The 23,109-nt window shown below is 30.7% G+C and overlaps 3 protein-coding genes across 3 annotated transcripts; all 3 read right to left on the reverse strand.

The window, feature by feature from the left end:
* Nucleotides 1-14,216: 14,216 nt before the first annotated feature.
* LOC139095787 (lipoprotein lipase-like) lies at nucleotides 14,217-15,353 on the reverse strand. The gene is made up of 2 exons (XM_070647254.1): nucleotides 15,132-15,353; nucleotides 14,217-15,029 (listed from the first exon to the last, which is right to left on the reverse strand). Exons 1-2 carry the CDS (start codon nucleotides 15,351-15,353, stop codon nucleotides 14,217-14,219), a joined length of 1,035 nt encoding a protein of 344 aa, XP_070503355.1.
* A 1,139-nt stretch (nucleotides 15,354-16,492) lies between these two features.
* LOC139096047 (phospholipase A1-like) lies at nucleotides 16,493-18,813 on the reverse strand. Its single transcript, XM_070647667.1, has 3 exons — nucleotides 17,735-18,813; nucleotides 17,413-17,674; nucleotides 16,493-17,357 (listed from the first exon to the last, which is right to left on the reverse strand). The coding sequence occupies exons 1-3, from the start codon at nucleotides 17,869-17,871 to the stop codon at nucleotides 16,572-16,574; spliced, it is 1,185 nt and encodes a 394-aa protein (XP_070503768.1). The 5' UTR covers nucleotides 17,872-18,813; the 3' UTR covers nucleotides 16,493-16,571.
* A 2,597-nt stretch (nucleotides 18,814-21,410) lies between these two features.
* LOC139096205 (tryptophan--tRNA ligase, cytoplasmic-like) lies at nucleotides 21,411-23,032 on the reverse strand. The gene is made up of 3 exons (XM_070647899.1): nucleotides 22,608-23,032; nucleotides 22,359-22,541; nucleotides 21,411-22,297 (listed from the first exon to the last, which is right to left on the reverse strand). Exons 1-3 carry the CDS (start codon nucleotides 22,937-22,939, stop codon nucleotides 21,625-21,627), a joined length of 1,188 nt encoding a protein of 395 aa, XP_070504000.1. The 5' UTR covers nucleotides 22,940-23,032; the 3' UTR covers nucleotides 21,411-21,624.
* Nucleotides 23,033-23,109: the final 77 nt, after the last annotated feature.

A 23,109-nucleotide genomic window follows, 5' to 3' on the forward strand; every position in this document is an offset into this window, starting at 1 on the left:
TTATGCGTCATTATGCACAACACTTTTGGTATCATAGCATACAATTGATTTAAAAAATAAAATAAGTAAGTAAAAAATACTTTTAATGAAGTTTTTCCTCTTCTTCTTCATCTTATTCATTAAGTAACATATGATATCCAATATAGTGCATACGATGTATGTATCAATAAACGTGCTGCTTAATGATGAAAGTAAAATAAACACGAGTAGCTTCACAAGCTTGCTATCGTCTCTTATAGTGAATGTATAAAATTATTTATTTATACATTTAATAGAGTCGATATTACGGCTCTCATGCAATCGCCGATTCACACATATTTCATTGAATTTTACATATCGATGAATTATGAACTGAATTAGAAATATGAGGATGAAACGAAAAGAAGAGATTGTGTGAAAGGTGGAAAATGATTTATTAGAGATAGAATGAGGAAGTTAAAGTAACTTTTGTGTGGGTTATTTAAAAAGATTAAAGCGAACTTGCTTTAATGAATTTATATGTGATTGAAAGGAAGTCATATCATCAGTTGTATGGATTGCTAATAAATTAATGCAGGATTTATTGAGAAGCAGACGAGTAAATCAGTTTCATAGCTATTTTTAGCCATCTATAGTGATGAGTGCTTTTTTAATGTGCTTTATTCAGATATAGAGAGTGAACAAAATTACAAAAGAACTAGACCTTATTGAGCGAATTCAGTGCGTTTTTGACTCAGAAATCAGTGAAAAATGAATGTTTGTCAATCAAATTCAACTATTCTCGATTTCATAAAAAAAATTGGTTTATACTCATCAAAACAAAATTTCAAATTGAATAAAAGTGAAAAGTCGTGGGTGAACTCTATTTTGATTTAAATATGAACAAATCTCTTTTTAAAGCGTTATTAATAAAATTTTATTTTCACGATTAAATATTTTCTCTTTTAATTCCAAAATATCACTGATGATAGGCGACTTTTATTATATGACTTGTGGAAATACCTATAAATAATATATATTTATGTGTGACCTAATGCCACAATTTTATTTCATATTGTATTCCTCAATATCTGCCTCATTTTTCATTCTTCTTCACATGCTTGGCGGTAGCATAACACAAAATATTTTCGGCAACATTAGTTGTGATGTCTCAATTATACATTTATGTTTGACACAAAACAAATTCGGCATAAGAAGATGAAATAAATTAGTGAATGAAATATATGAACAGCCACCGAGTACTGTCACTTACTTTTGATTGTTTCTTACAGTTTGCAAATCCAAAAATGGAACCAAACTTATTTTAATGAGAATTTATTTAAATTATTTAAGATAAGATAATTTTTGCAGTAATGGTTTTTGAATTGCTAACTTTTTCTTTCCTTTATTTTAATTCCGATTACATTTTGCGATTGTGCAAATGACTATTCGAGTCGGAAATAATTCGCTTAAAATTTTGTACATTGGAAGAAATTAAGTTAATTACAATGTTTTTACTTTCATTGCTGTGATTTTTTGGACTAACAGGTTCAAATTGTGATCAATTGATGGTTTTGTCTGGGAACTTTTTCAGAAATCAGTTTAAATTTCATGCTTTATGTTTAAAAAAACTCAATGCGAATTTATTCATACCGTATTAAAGAAAGCTTCGCGTATAGCCCAAGCAATGGTTAATATATGCTGCTTTGAACTGCATAAAACAAATGAAGGAAACGTAAAAATTCAAGACAAAAGTTCATAAAATTCGCAAAATCTTCCAATCACTAGAACTTTTTAGTCACTTTCTCTTCTTTTTTTCATTCCTGAGATTCATAGCTGTCTAATTTACAAAACAATTCATTAAAATAACTACTTGAATAATCTTTCTAAATCAAACTGTTTATTACTAGCTCTTTATTTGCAAAAATCGTTCAAGTATCAGGTAATTAATCAAAAACTTGAATAATAAAGAGTTGCAATCAATTATAGATCGATGAATATTTTCACTTAGCGTATCAGCTAAGTCATCCAGTTTTGCAGACGAACAAGTGAAAACTGCAAATTATTTTAATTCTTCTTAAAGCTGTCTTGCTTTTTTTCTTTTGAGTAAATTATTATGAAATTTTGTTTATAGCTCATTAATTAAAGCACGCTAATTTCTACCATGAAAATTCTTTGAGCACTCGTTCGTGAAAAAAGCTATGAAAACCAACAAAAAAACAAATTCTGGAACTGACGATAATTCTTCTGTTTTTTTCTGCGCATAAAAAAATAGGTCAAAGTAAAATTATTGCTTCGATAATTTTATTCACGATTCTAATTTTTTAGCACCTCATTCATCTCATTCCCATGAAAATTAAATTGTTGTGAATTCTTTTTCTATGCGAATTTATATTTAAGTTGTGTGCACTGAAGAATGGAAAGAATGTCAAAAAATTAATGGAAATTTGGTGTTAAAATAAATTAAATTTGTTGACAGAGCCAGCAACAGTGTCAGTAAACATATTAAAAGCAAATTTTATTTTGCAACATTCGCTAAATTTTGATCCCAAATTTTTTAAAATACGTACATTTTCGAATTTTGTGTTTCGTTTCTTTACAAAATGCATATAATATCAACAATTTGTCGCTATAATAATTAATTTCTAAAGAATTTTTTTCCTCTTCTTCTTCATCTTATTCATTAAGTAACACTATGCAATGTATCAACATATGCACTTGACAGTTTTCATGGCTTATTGTCTTATGAACAAATATTTATCTCTGTTTACATAAAGTAATAAGAAAGTAAATAACATTAAATTAAAGCCTCACACATGTACATTCATCCATCCATTTCTAATGCAATTGTTGAAAGAAATTCTTTTACTAACATGAAATTCAGTATATTTCATCATCTATTTTATGACTCAGCTGATGAATTTTTCATCAAACATATAAAAAACGTGAAATAGAATAAGTAAGGTAATGAAAGATTCATAGGCATAAATAAATATATCTTTTAACCAAAAAAGACATGTCTCACGAGTGAACTATGTATGCAGGTTGTTATATCCGAAAGAATAACGCCATGACGTGACTATGACCTGTTTATCACAATAGTGTAGAAAAAAAATTGAAAACTGCATTCCTTTTCGCTTTTCTTTTCTTGTTTCTTGCAATTCCAAATTGCCTTGAGTTGTGATATGAGAAATTGAAAATTATAGACATTTTATATACATATAAATCCACACACGAAAACATTTGTTTAAAATTAAATGAAATGAACATAAAAAGACAGAAATAAAAGATTGTGATATATTGAATAGTTGAGCACTTGCATTGTGCTGTATTTTTTTAGCGGGATGATGAGTTGGGGCTTATTTCTCTGCATTTTGTCTTTTTTTGTGGTTGTCTATGTAATCTACACATTATTAAGTAGAACATTCGCATTAATTCAAAAATGAAATTAAGGAAAAAAAGATGTTGACGGACATCAGAATCTGAAAAGGAACAGAAGTTCAAAATTTAAATGGGTTTGATTCGAGTTTGATCATACACGAAGGAAAAATACTTTTAAGTGCTTTAAGGAATACTTTCAAGTACTAAAGAAACCAATTCAATGTCACTTTGGTCAATGAAGGCATGAAAAACTTGTGACAAGAAGCTGAATAGATTAAAAAACGTTATTTCCTCATCTATCTTTTAAAAAAATTCAACTCGTTACATTTTATTAAATTTTAGAAAATAATCATTCAATAAATGTATAAAAAAATATATATAGAAAGTAAGAAGTAAAAGAAATATGAAAGATTCTTCTTCACTTTGTAGCCAGTTTGCTGTGGGTACATTACAATTATACTGCCGTGACAGCATCTTCACGAATGCCACTGTTGATGCCATTGTTTGCATTACTATTCTTTCAATTTAATTTTATTTTCATTACTGAAGCGGCAAACATATTACAGATTCGAGTTTTTGAAAATGAAATGGAATGAGAATGAGAAAAGACTTGAATGCTAGAAACAGAAGTTAACTTGTGAGAAAAATAAAATCGATATATGTATGACTTGTGATGTGTTATTGAGTATTAGAAAGTTTTTCTTAACATTTTTCCTCTGAAGGTGATTGAATTGGCTTTTTGAACATTATTATATTTGCAATAGCTTAAAGCTGCTTCCTCATTATTTTTTCATTCCAATTTGTGCTTTTCACTTTACACTAAAAGCAGTTATTGAGAATTATTGGATGATTGTGGTGCGCCCACATGCTAGGAAAATAAAAAATGATCATTAATTTTTCTTTTGATGCCGGAACGAGAGCCATGAAGGAAGAATTTTCTACTAAGAATTGCATGAAATTCTAGAGACCAATTTCGGAAAAGATGAGAGAAAAAAGATTATTTTCAAGATTTGTAATAAAAATTTTGTAGTTGATTACTTGGAAGTGAATTTTAATGCATATTGCGAAGGAATGAAATGGAGATATGTTGGAAATATATCTTCCAGACAGGTGATTCTAACGATATATCTAAAAAATATCCCGAAATAATTAAATTCTCAAATTCTAAAAGCTTTTTCTATAAAGTTCATTTACCAGAACAAATTCTTGGAAAACTAATTCTTCATTAGATATACAGCTACTCGCGAGACCTTGGAGCATTCTTTCCGATCATTTAATTTAATTAAATTAACAGTAAGCAATAGAACATCAAAATTGATTTCTTCTCATAATTTATTCCCCATTCACCTTTCTCTCATCTTTCCAAGAGTCGTGTGTAATGCTCATATTTCTTTCGCAACCTTATTAAAGTCATTATTGACATAATCTTTTGGCAAAAATCTCTTTTATATAATAAACAGAAAATAAAAAAGAATCAACATTTTTTATGATGTTTCATCAAATTAAATGTTGTGTTTATGAAGATTGTAAATTCGTTTTTATGATGCTGAAAGGAAATGATGAGCATTCCAAAATAGTTTTTGTGCGAGACGCAAGCAGTGCTGTTAGTTTTATTCCAAAATTCGGCTTTTGCTAAAAAAATAATTGTATCGAAAATACAGTACAAAAATTAGTAATGTCATAAAAATTTATATCTTTGAAATAAAAGAACTAAAAGAATGCAAGTTTGGATGGTGATATGATGGAGATGGTAAAACGCATTTTATTTTTGATTTGCGTTGATTAAACATAATTTTTATAGTTGAGAGGATAACATACACCTTGGAAAGTGCACGGTATAGAAATAGCCAAAAATTGGACACCAGACCAGCATAACACAAGCTTCAGGAAGGACTAGATGAAATCAAGTCTCAGATCAGAATTGAAGACGGCCTTGGATCGAATTGTAAACCTTTTTTCTGTCGTGTGCCTTCCGATAACATGACACATCAGACGTTTCATATTTATCGCAAAAAAGTGCTGGGTAACGTGCATATTTTTGATAAAAGAGTTTAAAAGCCGGAAAACAAACAGCGTTCATTAATGGAATTCAGTTCAATCAATCTCGCCCGAAATTGTGAATAAGAAAAAAACAAACATGCAAGACATAAAAAATCATAAAAGGCATCGCGTCTTCATTATTCAGAAAGAAAGTCTTTTTTTTCTTATTAATTTATTTTGTCGTTCCTTTGTCACGTTAGTATAGGCTCGAAATATCACGCCTTTCGCATAATTGCTATTTAATTAAAATTCATTTAAAAAAAGTCGAAATAAGAAGTATAAAATGAAAGAATGAATGAACGAATTTGCTTTCATCTGCTCGATTTTGCAAACATTCCGTACCGTTCAATGCAATTCTTTTACAGTTCTTTTCTGTTCCAATTAAATGAATTCGAAATGCATCGGATAACTCACGTCCAAGAATTGTTTCTCAATTTTATTCGTTTTTTGTCACTTTAGTTAGCTGAAATTCTTTGTGGTGTTGTGTAATTAGGTGGAATGGTTTGGTAGCTCATGAATGAATGGAAGTTAAGAGTAAAAAATTATTCACTTTGGGCTATGACTATAAAAATATTTGGAGTAAAATAGACGATAGTTAAGTCGGAATTTAGGAGCATATAAAATTAAATTTCTTCGAGATTGCGCATTAGTTACAGCTCATTAATTCTTTCTTATTTCCAACTTACAAAAAACTCCTCTTTAGTTTCGTTGCCAATTCATATTTCACCACACGATTATTTTTTTAAAAACAAAAAAAGAATTCTTCTTATTTGTTCTTTTAAACCGCAGACAGTAGTAAGTAGACGAGAGAATATTCCGGGCATATTGAGGAAGTAAAAGCAATACAAAAGTTAATTAAAATAATGTAACACGAAATAATGAAAATGAGGAATGTCATCGTGCACATCGCGATACAATGTTCCAAAGAAAATTTAAATGTACCATAAGCTTTCATTTTTAAAAGAGTGAGAATGATGGGAATTTAATACCATACTTAAATAGAAGAAAATAATAAAAAAATGAAGATGCATCAAGTAAAAGTCAATTTATCATTCTTTTATGGATTTTAAGTTATAGGAAGCAAATATTTTAATGTAATTTCATAGATATTGACTTTTTCACATTTGTTCTCATCGTTGATGATCCGTTGAATACAAACAAGTGCACTTCATAAATCAATAAAGGCTTGAGGATGGAAAATTGGAAAAGATGAGAAGAATATTAGAGCTGTGATAGCTATTTTATGTGTACATATCGACCGCCGACAGGTAAAAACATTTCCCTTGAGGAGAACAATTTCAGATTCCTATATTTAATTTATTTATAATCCGCAGTCACGATGTCGTCAGGGCAACTTCGCGTCTTATCATTAATACCGTGACGTGGCGTCACCCTAGCAAACACAGTTTGCTGTTCGAATTATTAACTTATTTCACAGATTATTAAGCAGATTGATTGGTAAACTTGAAGAAAAAACTCTATTTTAAAAATAGCAAATCAAGAAGACAACATTGAATAATTGAAGTGGACTAATGACTTTGTTATTCCTTAATTTTAAAACTATTAATTTATTTTTAAGTCATAAGAAGCTAAAGCTTACTCCTGCTTATATCAGGTGACAAGTTTGTGTCGTCTAATTCTCTTGAACTTTTATCACAAGGGAGCAATAAAAGAAAGAAAAGATAGATAGATTATGTTTTGAGCCACTTCTTAGTTCTCATTGCATGGTATATCCCATGCTAGATATATTGATAGAGCATATAGATCTTCTGTTTAATCGCTAAAGCACGTAGAAATTAAAAATGCGTTATTCGATTTTTCAATCTTGACTATTATTTGCCGATATGTATTCAACTTTCTCTATCTTTAAATGGGCATGAACATAAAATCTTCATGCTGCTGCTGTTGTGCAAAATATAAACAAAAAAATTACACTGAAATGAAGAAGATATTTTGTTTAGACTTTTAATGTTATCTGTTGCTATAACTTGATTTTTCGCTTCATCTTATCTCATCTCTTATGCTTTACCAACATCTACAAGAATGTGTAGTTGTACAAATTTATAACTTACGGCAAATGCATAATTCATTATGAGCCACGATAGAATGATATTGTGCACACACATCGAGATAGAGTAGGAATAGCACCTTATCGGGAAATATGCAATATATTCAATATATCGAGAGATATGTATAGAAAGTCAATGAGGAAAATTTATGTCTTTATTAGTCTAAAAGAGGGTTCAAAAAGTTATTAGCGTGATAAAGATTTTTTTTTTGCTGTTACAGTCACAGTCGAGTTTTGCTTCAATTTGCATTAGAGATGAGAGAAATATTCTTTTTTTTTCTCATTAATTTCTTCTCCTTACAACTGTTCTTTTCATTCCTGCTTATGTTTATATTAATATCTCACGACAATGAGTCTTTGAAATATTTCTTCTTGCTTAACGATTTCAATATTGTTGGGGTCATGAATGTGGACAGTTTGATTTAACGATGATTAGTTTAATAGAAATATAATTAAATGGGATGGTTAAGTTAGTTTGTTTGGTAAAATAATGGATATAAATAATTAAAGAAATATTATTGGATATTGAGGAATTTAGGGAAATAGTTTAATATTACAGCAAAAAAGTTTTAGTGTCATAGTGAACAGAATGAAGTCTCTAACTACCCGGCTCGTACTCGTCTTAAGGGCGGCAGACCCACAATCAGGATAGGGATGGTAAGGTTCAAAACTGACCATTTTCGAAATCAAGTTGTACAAAAAAAGTAAAATAAGGTGAACAAGACCGAATGAAGATCCAACGCTAACGACAATCAATTGTATTAGTGAACCAGAGTAACTTTTATGATCATCATAAAGCAGTAAAATTCTCTCATCACAACAACAAAAAATTCCAAATTCAACTTTTGGTATTTCAGCTCTTCTATGACATTTCACACCTATTAAAATATATACACCTCCAACAACTATTTTATCAATGAAAATAAAAAAAAAACACTTTATTCTTTTGAATGTAGGTCACCCGGCATTTATTATTCCACGATTCACCTTTTGAGATGCTTCTTTTGTAATCATTTTCAGCAATAGTTCTCATCGTTTCTTTTATTATGCTCGAGCATATTTTGATTTTATTTTCTTCTTTATTTTGATCAGCATCAGATTACTTACATTTTTAAAATGATCTTCATTATTGACTATAAATAGAATATCACGTTACACTGCATATTTCTTTTCCCATTTCTCGATTACTTGAAATTGAAACTTGGTCAGTAAAGCAAAAAGAATGAAGTAATTTGTTAGATTCTTTTGAGTTTATTGGATAAGAAGCGAAATGTATAGAATTTTGCATCGAAATGTTTCATTGGAACAGGGTATGGTTAGGAGTTTAGTAGTAGCCTGGAGGAGTATTTTGAATGAATGTTGGTATTGTTCTGTTTAGTTAATTTTGTAGAGTGGAGATCTCTTAGCATGGAAACTCGATATAAGCCATTTTTAAGGAACCAAATCAAAGTTTAGTTTTACTACCAAAGCAAAGTTGAAGCGATTTTTTCCTGTAAATTATTGATCACATGTCCATATCTTAATCTAGATTTTAGTGGCGCCCTAGTGTGTAGTCAAAAATATTTGGAAATGCAATTAACCGTACGTCGTATGCAATATTGTCGTTGCTTGCCACAAAGTTTTTTCGCTAAAAATAAAAGGTTACCAACCACTGTCTAAATCCATTCGTTGTATTCCTAAATATATCTCTTCAATAAACAAATTGCCATATTTTTATCTTCAAAAGCATTCACGATTAAGAGTGCAAAAGAATCAATGCAATAAAGAAATTATTAGCTAGTTTACAAATCGGCACAATAAGAAAAGTACACAAACGCACGACATGCCATCATCATCGTCATAAGTACATATATATATTTTTAATAACATGCTTTGCACTTTCTCCTCCCCTATCGCCTGTGTCTTCTCAATCAATTCAATAGCTATTTGTTGCCAGATCGAAAGGTCACGAGTTTAACGGAACAACAACATACAGCGACGATTGAGTACATATTGAATGTAATAATGTATAAATATATAGACATGGCATGTCATGTGCATATATGCATGTTGGAGGAGGTCACAATCTTCCCTTTCTTTTCTCTCCCAATATTGACTTCATTGTTCTCGCATTAAGCATAAGAAACATAAAAGAGAAGTAAATTTATGATTGCATATGAGTAGTTACAACATGTGTATTTATGCGAACATGAGCAATTTAATTTCATTCAGGTTGTGCCGCTTTTCACGAAAAAAATGCTGCAGAAGCAGGTTTAGCGAAAAATATATGTAGAATGATAAACTTCTGTGTGGATTAATGCCTTGATTTTTTAATATTCTTATAGTAATTTTGAAATCATAATCACAGGGGAGATATTTTAATAACTAGGAACAGATTTACTAAAATATTTCGTCATTAAGCCACTTCGACACATGTACTACATTATTAAGTTTAAAATCAATGTCGACATAGAAGTTTAAAGAAGCCATCGTCAACTCTTGTTTTCTTAGTATATGCAGTTTCCTCAATTCAGTTTCATGCATGCAGACTTACTAACTTACTTACTTACATTGCACTGCTTTATTGCTTAAAGAAATTTGCGGAATTTTCTCTTTGATGTTATGATACTGTTTCTTTTTTGCTAATTCCACAATATTTTCCTTCCTTTCTATGCAGTTTAGTGTGGCGCAACATATTTTATTGTTTGATAATTTACATCGTGATGCTTAAGAATAAAAAAAAGTATGTTCTGTGCATGCATAAAACTTGCTATTGATTAATTATTTAATTATAAAGCAGCAGCCAGCAAGTTTTTTTTTTCCTATAACTTGTCAATACAACGAAGCAAAAGATGAAAGCAGAAAAAAGGCAATTAAGTCTACAACATTGCAAAGTGCTGCCGCATTTTAAAAAAGTAATATTACACTAAATGTGCGAGCGAAAGAGACATTAATGTGTGAACGACAAGACACGCACCGAGTTGTGGATGTTGGTCGTACTGATTGAAAATGAAAGCAATGCCGTTTCATTAGCATACTGACTTAATAATCTAAATTGTACAAATAAAATTTAAGCATGTCTTTTGTATTTTTTTGAGTGAGAATTGTGCTGTTATTATTTACAATTTGTATTTCAGACTGTCTATCACTTCTGGTGTAATGCAAGATGAAGACAGTAATGCCATAGTTTATTGCCAATTAGTAGCTTTTATGATGAATATATATTTGCATTTACATGTGTCGAGAGTTGAAGCGTTTCAGTGGTTTAAATGATATGCTGATTGTTTTGGAATCAGACACATGGATCACAAAAATTAAGCGGGTTGTAATTTTTTTCTCGGCAAGAGGGAGTTTTGATCTCTAAACCGCCCCTCCCCTCTAAAGGACGTACCTTTGGTTTATTATTCGAAATATGATAAAAGCACAACTTTTTAAACTGAAAGTATCTCATTGTGTTCATATAGGCGAAAAGTTATGCTTAAACATTTTCACAGCTTTACTTATTTCCATTCTACATTCCATTAGGTGTTCTTTTTTGGCACGATTAGATTGTCTTTCTTAATACTGTGTCTGCTAAGTCTCTCGTCCATTAAGAACCGGGAAGAATAGATTTTACAGTAAGAATTAAAAATATTTTGATCTTTCCATTGTCTTTGCATTTCAATTAATTTTTATTTTGTACGACTTTTTGCGTTCTTTCTAATGTTTGAGCTTTACAAGATTTAAAGTGATTGCGGTAATTCTCAAAATTTTCAATTGTTTTCTGGTCTTAGCAATAGTTTTAAGAAGATGGTAGAAAGAGACATCAAGAACTCAAATGGACATGATCGTCTAAACGTAAACAATTTATTTGCCTACCTATTTATGCCTTTTATGCTATTTTTCCCACGCGAATGATTTAAATGCAAATTAATTCATTGTGCGATGCTCACACTGATGAAATTTCTGAAATTCTTGTCACTAAATGTCTTATCATTTGCTCTATATTAAGAATTTCTATTATTTTGTGTTTCATTTTTGATGTCAAGTTGACGATAATTATCTCATTGAAGCGTACATAGCTGCTTGTTCCAATTATTACAATATTTCACAAATTTACATCACTTTTAAGTGCCACTGGAATTGAATTTTGAATTTTTGTCTTTATCCAGGAGCAGACACTCCAAAATACAGTACTATAAATAATTCTGAATTCAGAAATATTCGATTTACTGCCTCAGCCTTGCCGAATTATAAAAAAGTTCGGTCATTCAAAGTTTGTGCTTCAATAAGTCCAGTAAGTACAGTACTAGTATTTTGGAGTGCTTGAATCTTGGTCTTTGTACCGGATGAAAAATTTTAAGAGTCAAAAAGTACTTGGAAAATGTTTTATGAAGCGCATGAGAAGATTAAAAGCCTAAATACTCTACAATATTTATCACATCTTATTATCTTACTAACTGGCTACATTTATGTCTAAATAACCGTTAATAAATTCTTCTTCTGTATCCCGAGTGGACACAGCTAGTCAATATCTAGTATTAGACATGATTCTACTAGCCATTTATCTTGCCAAAAATGTCTTGACAATGTAACAAGACATTAACTAGAAAGCATATCTTAACTAGACATATGGAAAGTTGACTTGTAAAGCTCACAAAATTTTTATTGAAACCATATACTTCACATGTGCGTGAGAAGAAAGCAGAGCTCGAACATTAAAGTTCACAGAAAGAAATTTGCATGAAACGAAGCATAGGCGTGAAAATTTTCTCAAACATTAGAAACATATCTATGAAAATATGTTGCCGTGAGAAGAAAAAAGTGCAATCAGAAATCACTTTTAAAAGTGCAATTTTTTTTCTGCACAGATTTTTAATATATTTATATGCAATGAATGGTGTGCACTTAACGACTTTTGCCAAAGTGCATTAGTCAGTTACTATGTGACTTGCCAAAATGTTTTTATGACAGCTTCGAACGTGTAATTCTGCCTTTTCCAAAATAATTAAATTAACAAATAAATTCATATCCTCACATAAATTATTTTTTGTCAAATTCCGTGTACGTTAAACGGTTATGGTTGACTAGACATTAACTAGACATAAGTACTTTACATATGTCTAGTTAAATGGAACGTTCCAAATATGTCATTAGTCGTCCCTATGTCATCCAGGGGCATTCCAAAATACAGTACTAAGAATTCATTCAATAAGTCAAGTAAGTACAGTACTAGTCTTTTGGAGTGCTTGAATCTTGGTCTTTGTACCAAAGTGTCAAAAAGCTATCGCATGAGAAGATTAAAAGCCTAAATACTCTACAATATTTATCACATCTTATTATCTTACTAACTGGCTACATTTATGTCTAAATAACCGTTAATAAATTCTTCTTCTGTATTTAACAAGCTGATGAGATTAAATCACCGACAAATGACTGGGATGACTTTAAATCAGCTCTTGTTGAACTTCACATCTCGTTTTATTTCATTTTTTTGTGTGAAGTAAACATTAAATTGAATTTTATTTCATAATAATGTGAACAAAAATGCATGAAGTGAGTGACTCTCATGTGAATAAAGAACTTTTGAGTAAATTATGTTGTTATTTTTATATCACTTGTATAGTCCCCCGTTAAGCATGATAAATGTCTAAAAATAATAATTTAACTAGTTTTACCCATCCCCTATCTTGTCAATCTTGTCTAAATATCGTGGTACATTTTGGTGGTTAGCCTAGACCGAAACTACACACAGCAGTTCTAAAATACATAGGTAAACCACCGCTGTCTTAGATGCTCTCATCCACCGCTACAACTTGTCATCAAAAATTTTGTCCATATTCGAAAAATCAAGAACATGCAAGAAGAATTAAAAATACGTGAAATCGATGAATAAATGATCTAAAGAAGGCATAAAAATTGGAGACAAAAGAAAATATGTTTCGGGATTTTTTCTTCTTGAATTATTCTATTTGCAGCTCTTTTTTATGGCATTAACTTGCTCCATCATCAATAGCCATTTAATTTTCATCTCTCATTCATTAAATAAATGTTGATTTTTATCACATTTCTGTTATTACTTCTTCCACGTCTTCTTGATCTTCAATGATTTCAAAAGTTTAAAATTGTATGAGAATTAGTTACTTTAGCAAGATAGAACCGACTGACCTATATTCAATGCCGACATTATAAAAGTGTAAACAAACAAACGCAATATTTTTAGCTTAAATAAAATTGATTTATTATCTGTGGATTAATAGCTTTTTTTGCGACCACCGTGCAAAATAATGTCTTTTTATCTCACTTCCTCATATTTATGTCACTACAATATCCATTATAAAATTATATTGTAAAGTGTACACAAATAACAAATTTTAATGCTTGACTTTAAGAGGTCACAACCGAATATGTGATAAATAGCGTTTGCGGTTTTGATGGCTTGTCCTATTTAATGATCATAATAATGCTGAGTTTACATCACACGATGACTTATGCTCAGGAACATAGTTATAATAATTGTTTTGACATGATGGTAATTTCCTCATGGTTTACGATTCCGAAGACTATAAAATACCTGTAAAATCATGTCATTTGTGATTTATGTTAAACGCATTTAATGCTAATTTGTGAAGATCAACATGTTAATGGAGATTAGCAACAGTATGGTGGTCATTTGTTTGGAATGATTGAAAGTAACAATTTTGTCATGTTCTTACACGTGGTACAATGCCCTAGGGGATAGAGTATTAGAAAAGTAGCAAAATAGTTATCCTTTATTTAATTCATAAAATAAGTTGAAATAAATAAGAGTTTAGTTTTTCGGAGGTTTTAAATCAAACAGTATACTAAAATATGTTTTGAGATGTTTATCTTTGAGCATTTGAGTTTGATTATTGTCATCAGAAGATAAATCATCTTTGTCAAAAAGTTCTTGGTCTGGATCAACTTGTTTATATGTTGGTGCCATAAAACCAAATTTGCCAGAATTAACAGTTTTTGTTCCATCTTCTAATATCACGTATGATAGTGTATTTTTGAGTCCATCCTCTCTTAATGCTGTTCCAAATTTGCTGGGATGTGTTCTCAGGAAATAAGTTCCCATTGGAAAAGTTCCATTGCTTGAGTATCCCATGTAAGAGATTTCGTTATTTTCACAATTTCCATTTTGAAAATTGTCATATGAATCACATTTTCGTGCCAAGAAACTAGCTTCTTCTCTGACACTTTGTTGATAAAATATCCACGCAAATTGGTGGCTGCACGAATTACGATTACATCCAGGTTGACTCATTCCGCCATTAGGATAGAAATCTGCGTGTCCTATGGGACCTTTAACTCCATATTTATTTCCATTTGTATGTATAACTTGAACGTATGTTGCATCATCCTTTGAAATGCAACCAAATTCAGATTGAAATTTAACGTACTCAAAATCAGGTCCAGCTGGATCTAAAGCATAAATTTTTGGAATAACAAAATTTCCATTTGAAAGTCTTTTTAAATGTCGTCCGATTAAACCAGCACATTGTCCACCAAGTGAATGACCAACAAGATAAAAGTTTTTATAACATGAACAACCTCCAGTCCGAATTTGTTCTAATTGTTCAGCGATCCCTTCGCAAATCTAATCAAGAAATAATTTATGTATAGTTTAAGCAGAGCTCGAAGTCGACTCAAATCTTATTTGAAGCCAAGTCGACTATGAGCTCTGAGTTTATGTTTTTACCTTCTGTAAGTTTTTGACGTTATCAAAATAAGGAACACCAAATACAAAACGTGAATAGGCACTCCAGTCAATAGCAATGAAATTCTGGTTATTTTCTCTACGGTAAGCACTTCTAACTGCCATTACACTGTAATCAAATTCACCATCTCCAAGAAATCCATGAATATAAACTACTGTTGGACGTTTTCGATCAAATTCAGGATTGTGAACAATTTCAGACATATTTTCTAACTTGTAACTGTATGCAGTGTACAAATTTGGTCTAAAATTTATTTTATTCAAATTTATTTCGATTTAGGCATGTTGAGTCGTGAACCATTATACTTACGAGAATACTACATTAACATTCTTGTCTTTGCTACCGAAAAAATTCCAAAAATCTCCATTACTTCCTACTATAGAAGCAGAGATCAATAAAATTGATAAGAGGTTTTTGAATCTCATTTTTTAAATACTACGATGCCTGTTCAAATGTACTTTAATAACTAAAAATTATTGATTGAGTACTCGAGTTTATAAACCTTACTAAAAGTCCTTATTCATATTTTCTTCTGTCCGGCCTTCACGTCTCAGATGTGCTTTATGCTGATGATTCAAGAAATTTAATTGAACGTTTTATTTTTAATGAGGAAAACAAAGTATATAAGAAAAATATTCTGATTCTGCATAATCAGAGTTTACATTGTATTTTCATTTAAGTGATTAGCTATTGCATAATCAACTTTGACAGAATTGTAAAGCGACTAAATTGTATTGTATAGCTTTTGCATGACCTCTGTATAAGTTTATTTTGGCTATTTTTAAATTAACGAGTGAGGATTCAAACCTAGATCTACAGTTTATAGTAGGATCAAAACCCCACATTTGATTACATTACTGTGAATTGCCTTCAAATGCAGGTTGTGTGCCACATTTGTAATGCATATGATTTGAAAACGGACGAAAGAAAGTCGGTCATTTATTATATAAAAATAATTTAAGTCATTTGTTCTTCTGCCCTTCTGTCTGTCATTCCGCTCTAAGCTCCGCCTCTTTTTCATGCACATTAATTTTCCTTGCAAAACTTTTTATTTACCAAAATTTGCCATAACCACCACAGACAAAATTTTGTGGGTGATTTGAAACACACATGATTTCAGAAACACCACGTACAAATGTATGTGATAATTAAAATCACAAGTGTGATTTTATCCACCACTTGGAAATACAAGTGGTGTTTCTGGAAACCAGTGATTTTCATTTTCGGTGGTTATGGGGAAATTTGCGTGGGTGTTCTGGCCTGTGGGTGATTTAAAGCTTCATCCAAATTTTGCCTGTAAAATGATCTCTTTAGTTTCCATCATTTCCATAAAAATATAAAATTTATAGTTTTTAATATTGTCATTCAACTTTATTCATTAAAAGAAAATAATTTAAACATAATATTATCTTTTCAAATATTCATTCGCTTGAATTTTCATCCTCCGAATCATCGATTCTTTGACTACGAATATGTTGATTACGAAGCATTTCGTTATATTTATCTATTGGAATTCCATTAGTAGAATTTGGATTATAAACTGGTGCCATAAAACCATATTTCCCAGGATTAACAGTTTTTGTTCCATCTTGTAATATCAAGTATGATTGTTTGTTGGTTATACCTTCTTCTCCTAATGCTGGTCCAAACATACTTGGGTGTGTTCTTAAATAAAATGTTCCCATTGGAAGAGTTCCATTGCTTGAGTATCCCATGTAAGAGATTTCGTTATTTTCACAATTTCCATTTTGAAAATTGTCATATGAATCACATTTTCGTGCTAAGAAACCAGCTTCTTCTCTGACACTTTGTTGATAAAATATCCACGCAAATTGGTGACTGTTGGAATCATCTTTACAACCGGGTTGATTCATTCCGCCATTAGGATAGAAATCAGCATGTCCTACGGGACCTTTAACTCCATATTTATTTCCATTTGTATGTATAACTTGAACATAGTCTGCATCATCCTTTGAAATGCAATCAAATGATGATTGAAATTTAGCATACTCAAAATCAGGTCCGGCTGGATCTAAAGCATAAATTCTTGGGATCACATAACTTTCATTTGAAATATTCCTTAAATATCGTCCAACTAAACCAGCACATTGTCCACCAAGGGAATGACCCACAAGATAAAAATTTTTATAACATGAACAACCTCCAGTTCGAATCATTTCTAGTTGAATTGCGATTCCTTTACAAATCTGGAAAAACATTTATTTCAAAAATATTATACATATTAATATTTCACATAATTACCGTCTCTAATTTGTTGATATTCCCGAAATAAGGAATGCCTAACGTAAAGTGTGAAAACGCACTCCAGTCAATCGCAATAAAATTTTGATTATTTTTAGCACGATAAGCACTTCTAATTGCCATAGCACTATATTCAAATCCACCATCATTTAAGTATCCGTGAATGTAAACTACTGTTGGAAGTTTTCGATCAAATTCAGGATTATGGACAATCTCAGACATATTTTCTAACTTGTATCTGTATGCAGTATACAAATTCGGTCTGAAAATGAAGATTAACAATGAAATTTGATGCTTTATTTTAATGGATTTATTAACTTACGAGAACAATACTTTAACATTACTTCCAATATCTCCAAAACTTTCTTTCCAATGTGTAAAATATCTTAAAATACCACCATCAATTCCAATTATAAAAATTGAAATTATGAAAAATATTAATGAGACTTTAGTTTTCATAATTTTGTTGTTTGCTGTTCGATTCACTTTAGCAACTGACAGATTTTTCTTAGCTCAAGGAGCTATAAATTAAAAAATTGCTTTTCTAGAAATATTTCTGCCTAACCTTCAAATCAAAATGCGTTTTTTGCTCTATTTATACTATTTCAAAACAGGAAAAGAAAAAAACGTAAATAAGAAAATATCCTGAATATGCAAAATTGAAGTTAATGTGATGTACATACATTGTTAGCTTATTAAACTGATAGACAGAAAAAAATCTTTAGGTCAATGAGATTTAGAGTGGCGATAAAGTGACTCGCAACTAATAATTATTTAACGAGTGAGGGTGTGCCTGATCTTTGTACCTAGGAGATTTTCAATTCATAGGAGGATCAGAACTACCTCTTTGATGACATTACTTTGTTTGGCCCTCAAAGGAAGGATGTAATTTACGTTTTCACTTCATATAATTCGAAAAAGGACAATTTGAAAATTTCTCCTGTCGAGTATCGAAATCATGATCATTGGTTCGGTGTAATTATGAACTAAACTATTCCTTCACCGAGCCCATTAGATTCACAGAAAAGCTTTCGATTAAAAAGCAATGCAATAAATATACATTGCATGTCGAGACTGAGAATCAAATCAATTAACCTTATCTATCCTGTTTAACAAATACTGATCACTAGGACAAAAATGTGATCAAACGTGATTAAAAATAAATAATGCTATTTTTCTATTACATACTTTTATGCCTTGACTGTCCAATGAACAAAACATAACAAGCAACCATTGACCCAGAGACCTCAGTCACTCCCCATTTTTACAACATTTTGACCGCAATCATATTCTCATTAATTTGTATATCTTTTCATTATCGTGAGTGAATTAACGAAATCGACATATGTTATTTCTATTCACTCATCATCATGTGTTAAATGATTAACATCAAATAATCTTTTTATATTGTAGAAACTATGGAAGTCAAAGTAAATGAAATTAATATTTTTTGTATTACCAGTACTTGGCACTTGACAATTATATACTAAACAAGATGAAGATTAGAAAGGTGCTGATTATTTTAAGATGGATGAGCTTACTGATATATTTAATTTAAGTTAGCATCGTCATTATAAATACATTAAATTATTTCAAATTAGATGTTTATATTATTATATGTGTTAAGTTGAATATTTACAACTTTCTTGATTTAGATTTGATTGTACTCTAAATTTTCTAATTGATGTTTAAAAAATCACACCTACAGCAAAATTGAACAAAATGTGAGAATTCTTAGATTGTCTTAACTGTTAAATACCAAGTAATTTGATTCTGGATGTATGATTAAATTTAGATTTTCACACTTAATATTCCATTAATTACATCCTAGTGCCCTAGTTTTGTCATAGTAAATTCGAGTAGAAGGTCGAATAACATAGTAATGTTCTGATGCTTTGTTGCTACCAACACCATTTATTTCGATACTGTTTGTGTTGTGTCACTTTTCCTTTTGCGACTTGATTTTAATTCTCATTCTCGTAATCAAATTAAAAGGTTACCAAAAACTTTTCTAAAGAAAATTTAAGGAAAGACCAAATGAAAAATTAAAACTACTTATTTTACATTTCAATGTTTATTTCTTTTTTTACATCATTGCAATCCGTCTGTAACACAAACTAAGTTTAATAGTGTCTGTCTGTGAAATTTAGTAGTTTTACTAAGTTTTCTTTTTCAAGTTAATTGAATGATTCATTGTAATTCAATGATTATTCATGAATGAGCATCTATAATAATGATATGTATTTAATTTACTTAACAATTCCTTTACATGCCACATTTGTGCCAATTTTTCTTCAATCAATGAGGAGGATTTCACTTTCATCGTCTTTCTTATCCAATTTTCCCCATACAAAAATTTTAAAGTGAATTCCATGACCATATTTACCATTAACGTCAATTTTAACAAATTTATGGCCCTGTCCTCCAGAATTATATATCGGCACTGCTCCAGTTCCCGCGGGTAATTGATCAAATAATTTTATGCATGTAATCGAGTAAGGTGAATCAAGATAAACTTCTAAAACGCCGCTAAGTGTTGAATTGTTTGATTCGAGTCGAGTATCATCAACGTATATTAGCTAACAATAGAAGTCAATAATGCATAATCAGCTTTCGGTTTTATAAAAGAAAATGAAGGTAAAAATAAATTTTCTTAGCAATGGTGTGAAATGATGTCAGATTTAAAAATTCGTTTTTTAATGAATGTCATTTCATAGTGACAACTTTCAATAATGCAATTCAGCTTGATGTCTGGGATCAATTTCTCCGATGGTGGTATGATATAGTTATACCACTGTAAGGTACATCTATTATGACAAAGTGATATACCTGTCCTGAATCAATGGACACCAATGCTATACCGATACTATTGATATCAAGTAACAGTGATGTACCTATAGTGTACCGTACCACCACCGAAAAAATCGATCTCTGATTAGAATCTTTATTCTTCACAAAATGCTCTTTAATTGTGACCCACATTTTCTGTATCAAAATATATTTTAAATACCTTATCGTCATCCTCACATTTTCCGATTTCAAGATTATTTGACAATATTGGTTTTGGTGTTGTTGTAGAAGGCGGTATAGTAGTTCCCTCAAACCAGCTACCAAAAAAACTTTGGCGTATGTGTCTTAATGATGGCTCTTCTTTATTTAACGGCAAGCTTTGAACAGTTGTAACAGTTAAGCAGATCAATATCGTAAAAATTGAAATTTTGATATGATTATTCATGCTTATTTTTAATAGTCTAGAATTATTTACAGCGAATCTATTTCAAGTGCGAGAAAAAAAATATTTTTTTTTGTGTTTTCACTGTCTATAGAAGATTATTTCGTACTGATTCGATGAGAGTTTTTTGATTAATCATCGACGAATTAAATTATTACCAATATTCAAGGTTTAGTCTCAATTTTACTCTCAATTTTTGGTGTCAATAAATTCTCATGACTGAATTTCTTCATAATATTTGAAATTTCGTAAAGAACCTTGCATTTGAAATGGAATCTGAAAAATATGTCCACGCACGGTCAACTGACTGAAAATTAAAGATAATCTGTTGCAAAATGTCCACTCAAAAAATTTTCTTTAGTATAAATTAGTGTTGTCTAAACTTTTTTGTGCCACGACACCTTGGCTGGACTGAAATCGCATACAGCATGCGGTTCTTGTCATTTCCTGGTTACGGCATAATTTTGCCTATAATATAATTATAAAACAAACGACTTTCCAAACTAACGTGCCTAAATTATTCTGATTTTCTTTGGAATATGCAGACGGGGCCAGACTAAGAAAGACTCATGAGAAGAAAACTGTGTGTCTAAGGATGTATGATCATATAAGGATATTTGAAAGAGGTTAGTATAGATTTTTTTTTTCATAACGGATTTTTAAAATTTAAAGAATTCATATTAGAGAAAGTTATGTGTCCTTGCTATGTAAGCACAAAAATGCTATTGCTGCAATTGAACAGCATACGTAGAAACGATAATATTAATTGACCAGTAAAGTTTAGTAAACTTTTATTTTAACAGCTAAATTGTATTTGAACATGTTGGTAGCTTAAAAAAGTAATTTTGATTAATTAAGCTTTGCATGATTGCCTATGTATCAGGGGAGATTTTTTTTGTTGCACAGCATATACAACTTAACATTCAATTCTTGCAAAAGCTTAGTAAAGCGAAGTTCCTTTATTTCAATGAAAACTAATTTTATAATTTTCTCGGTGTCATAAATTGTTCGATAATTTGATCGGTTACGGCCTTCTTCTTTTCTTGATGATTTGTGATTATTTCTTGAATACATTCAATAGCAAGTTTCTTGATCTCACCAGTAAGCATTTCACCAGAACTATATGCTACTCTAATCTTTTCCAATTCATTATCGTCAGGAAGGAAGTACTTAAGGATGTGATAAGAAACATCAACTAATGTATCACCTCCAAATTCTCTATGCTCTTCGACAGTTACTTTGCCACCGGAAAATGCATGCTTATTAATTTTAGTTTTAATCTGCTTTGCAGTATCAGTAAGGAAAATTGCCGTATTTGCGTCACTTGATGACATTTTTGTTGAAACTCCACTCAATGCTGGAATGAACATACTATGTAGAATTGCTGGTTCAGGATATCCAAGTGCTGGAGAAATATCCTTCATCAATTGAAAATATGGCTCTTGATCGATTCCACAGACGCATAAAGCTTGAACCTTTTCATCTCCAAAAATTGCAGGAAAAGTGTTTGACAGTGTTGGAATTAACTGTATGGATGGAAAAACAATTTTACCACAAGAGTCTGAGTCGGTGAATCCAAAAGTCTCCTTAATTTTGCCATAAGTTACACTTTTTCGTACTCTAATGATATTTCTATAATATTCGGGCGTTTGTCTGTGAAAATAAAGTAGGTTAGTGCTGGTATAATAAGCTAAAACAAACTGCTTATTCCTACCCCATATATGTAAAACTGGAGAATATGAACGTTTTGGAAACATCAAATCCCATAGAAATAATTTCCTTCGTTGTCTCTTTAACTAACTTATTGACATTCTCTACTTTCAAATCTTTCCACAAAACAGCTTCATCGTCAGTCAATTGAATGACAACAGGAACATTAAAAACTTCTTGAAGCCACCTAAATTAAAAGAAATAGGATCTTAATATTGCATCATGTTATTAATATTTATCATGGATCTTTTACTTTGTAATCGTAAACTGCATTAAATGCCCTAAATGCACAATTTCTGATGGACTGATTCCAGTATACAAGTAAAACGGCTTTTTATTGACATGTAGATCTAAAATTTGCTCGAAATTCCGATGCGAAATAAGGAATCCTCGTCTAATTAAATAATGAACTGGATGTCCAGTTACAGCTTCAAACTTTTTAACTAATTCATCACTTAGCTTTTCAACTTTGAATTTTTCTATCACTTTGTCGTAATTGATTCCATCATTATTAACACCTTGGACTGTCCACGGAGTAATAATATCCTCGTTAATAACTAATTTTTCAATATTTTCCTCGAGCATTTTTGATTTGTTTTGTTCAACGTGTGTACTTTTTAAGGGCACTGCTTTATATAATTTTCGTACACTTAGGCGAATTGGAATCTATTATTAAATTAATTTTTAATCAAAGCATGTATTGATAATATCAATTCAAATTCTAAATAGCCGCAAATAAAGTTAGTTAGCGTAGA

Source organism: Chironomus tepperi, unplaced genomic scaffold, assembly GCF_022539635.2.
Source record: "Chironomus tepperi strain 1889 unplaced genomic scaffold, CSIRO-AGI_Ctep_v1 contig_376, whole genome shotgun sequence".
Taxonomy (NCBI): domain Eukaryota; kingdom Metazoa; phylum Arthropoda; class Insecta; order Diptera; family Chironomidae; genus Chironomus; species Chironomus tepperi.

Excerpts from the sequence above, each read along its gene's own strand:
- LOC139095787 (XM_070647254.1), bottom strand. The coding sequence starts at position 15,353 with ATGTCTGAAATTGTTCACAATCCTGAATTTGATCGAAAACGTCCAACA. Across the intron at positions 15,030-15,131 it reads ACGTCAAAAACTTACAGAAG|ATTTGCGAAGGGATCGCTGA; the intron begins GTAAAAACATAA and ends TTTCTTGATTAG.
- LOC139096047 (XM_070647667.1), bottom strand. The coding sequence starts at position 17,871 with ATGAAAACTAAAGTCTCATTAATATTTTTCATAATTTCAATTTTTATA. Across the intron at positions 17,675-17,734 it reads AATGTTAAAGTATTGTTCTC|ACCGAATTTGTATACTGCAT; the intron begins GTAAGTTAATAA and ends CTTCATTTTCAG. Across the intron at positions 17,358-17,412 it reads ATATCAACAAATTAGAGACG|ATTTGTAAAGGAATCGCAAT; the intron begins GTAATTATGTGA and ends ATGTTTTTCCAG.
- LOC139096205 (XM_070647899.1), bottom strand. The coding sequence starts at position 22,939 with ATGCTCGAGGAAAATATTGAAAAATTAGTTATTAACGAGGATATTATT. Across the intron at positions 22,542-22,607 it reads ATGCAGTTTACGATTACAAA|GTGGCTTCAAGAAGTTTTTA; the intron begins GTAAAAGATCCA and ends CTTTTAATTTAG. Across the intron at positions 22,298-22,358 it reads TCCAGTTTTACATATATGGG|ACAAACGCCCGAATATTATA; the intron begins GTAGGAATAAGC and ends TTATTTTCACAG.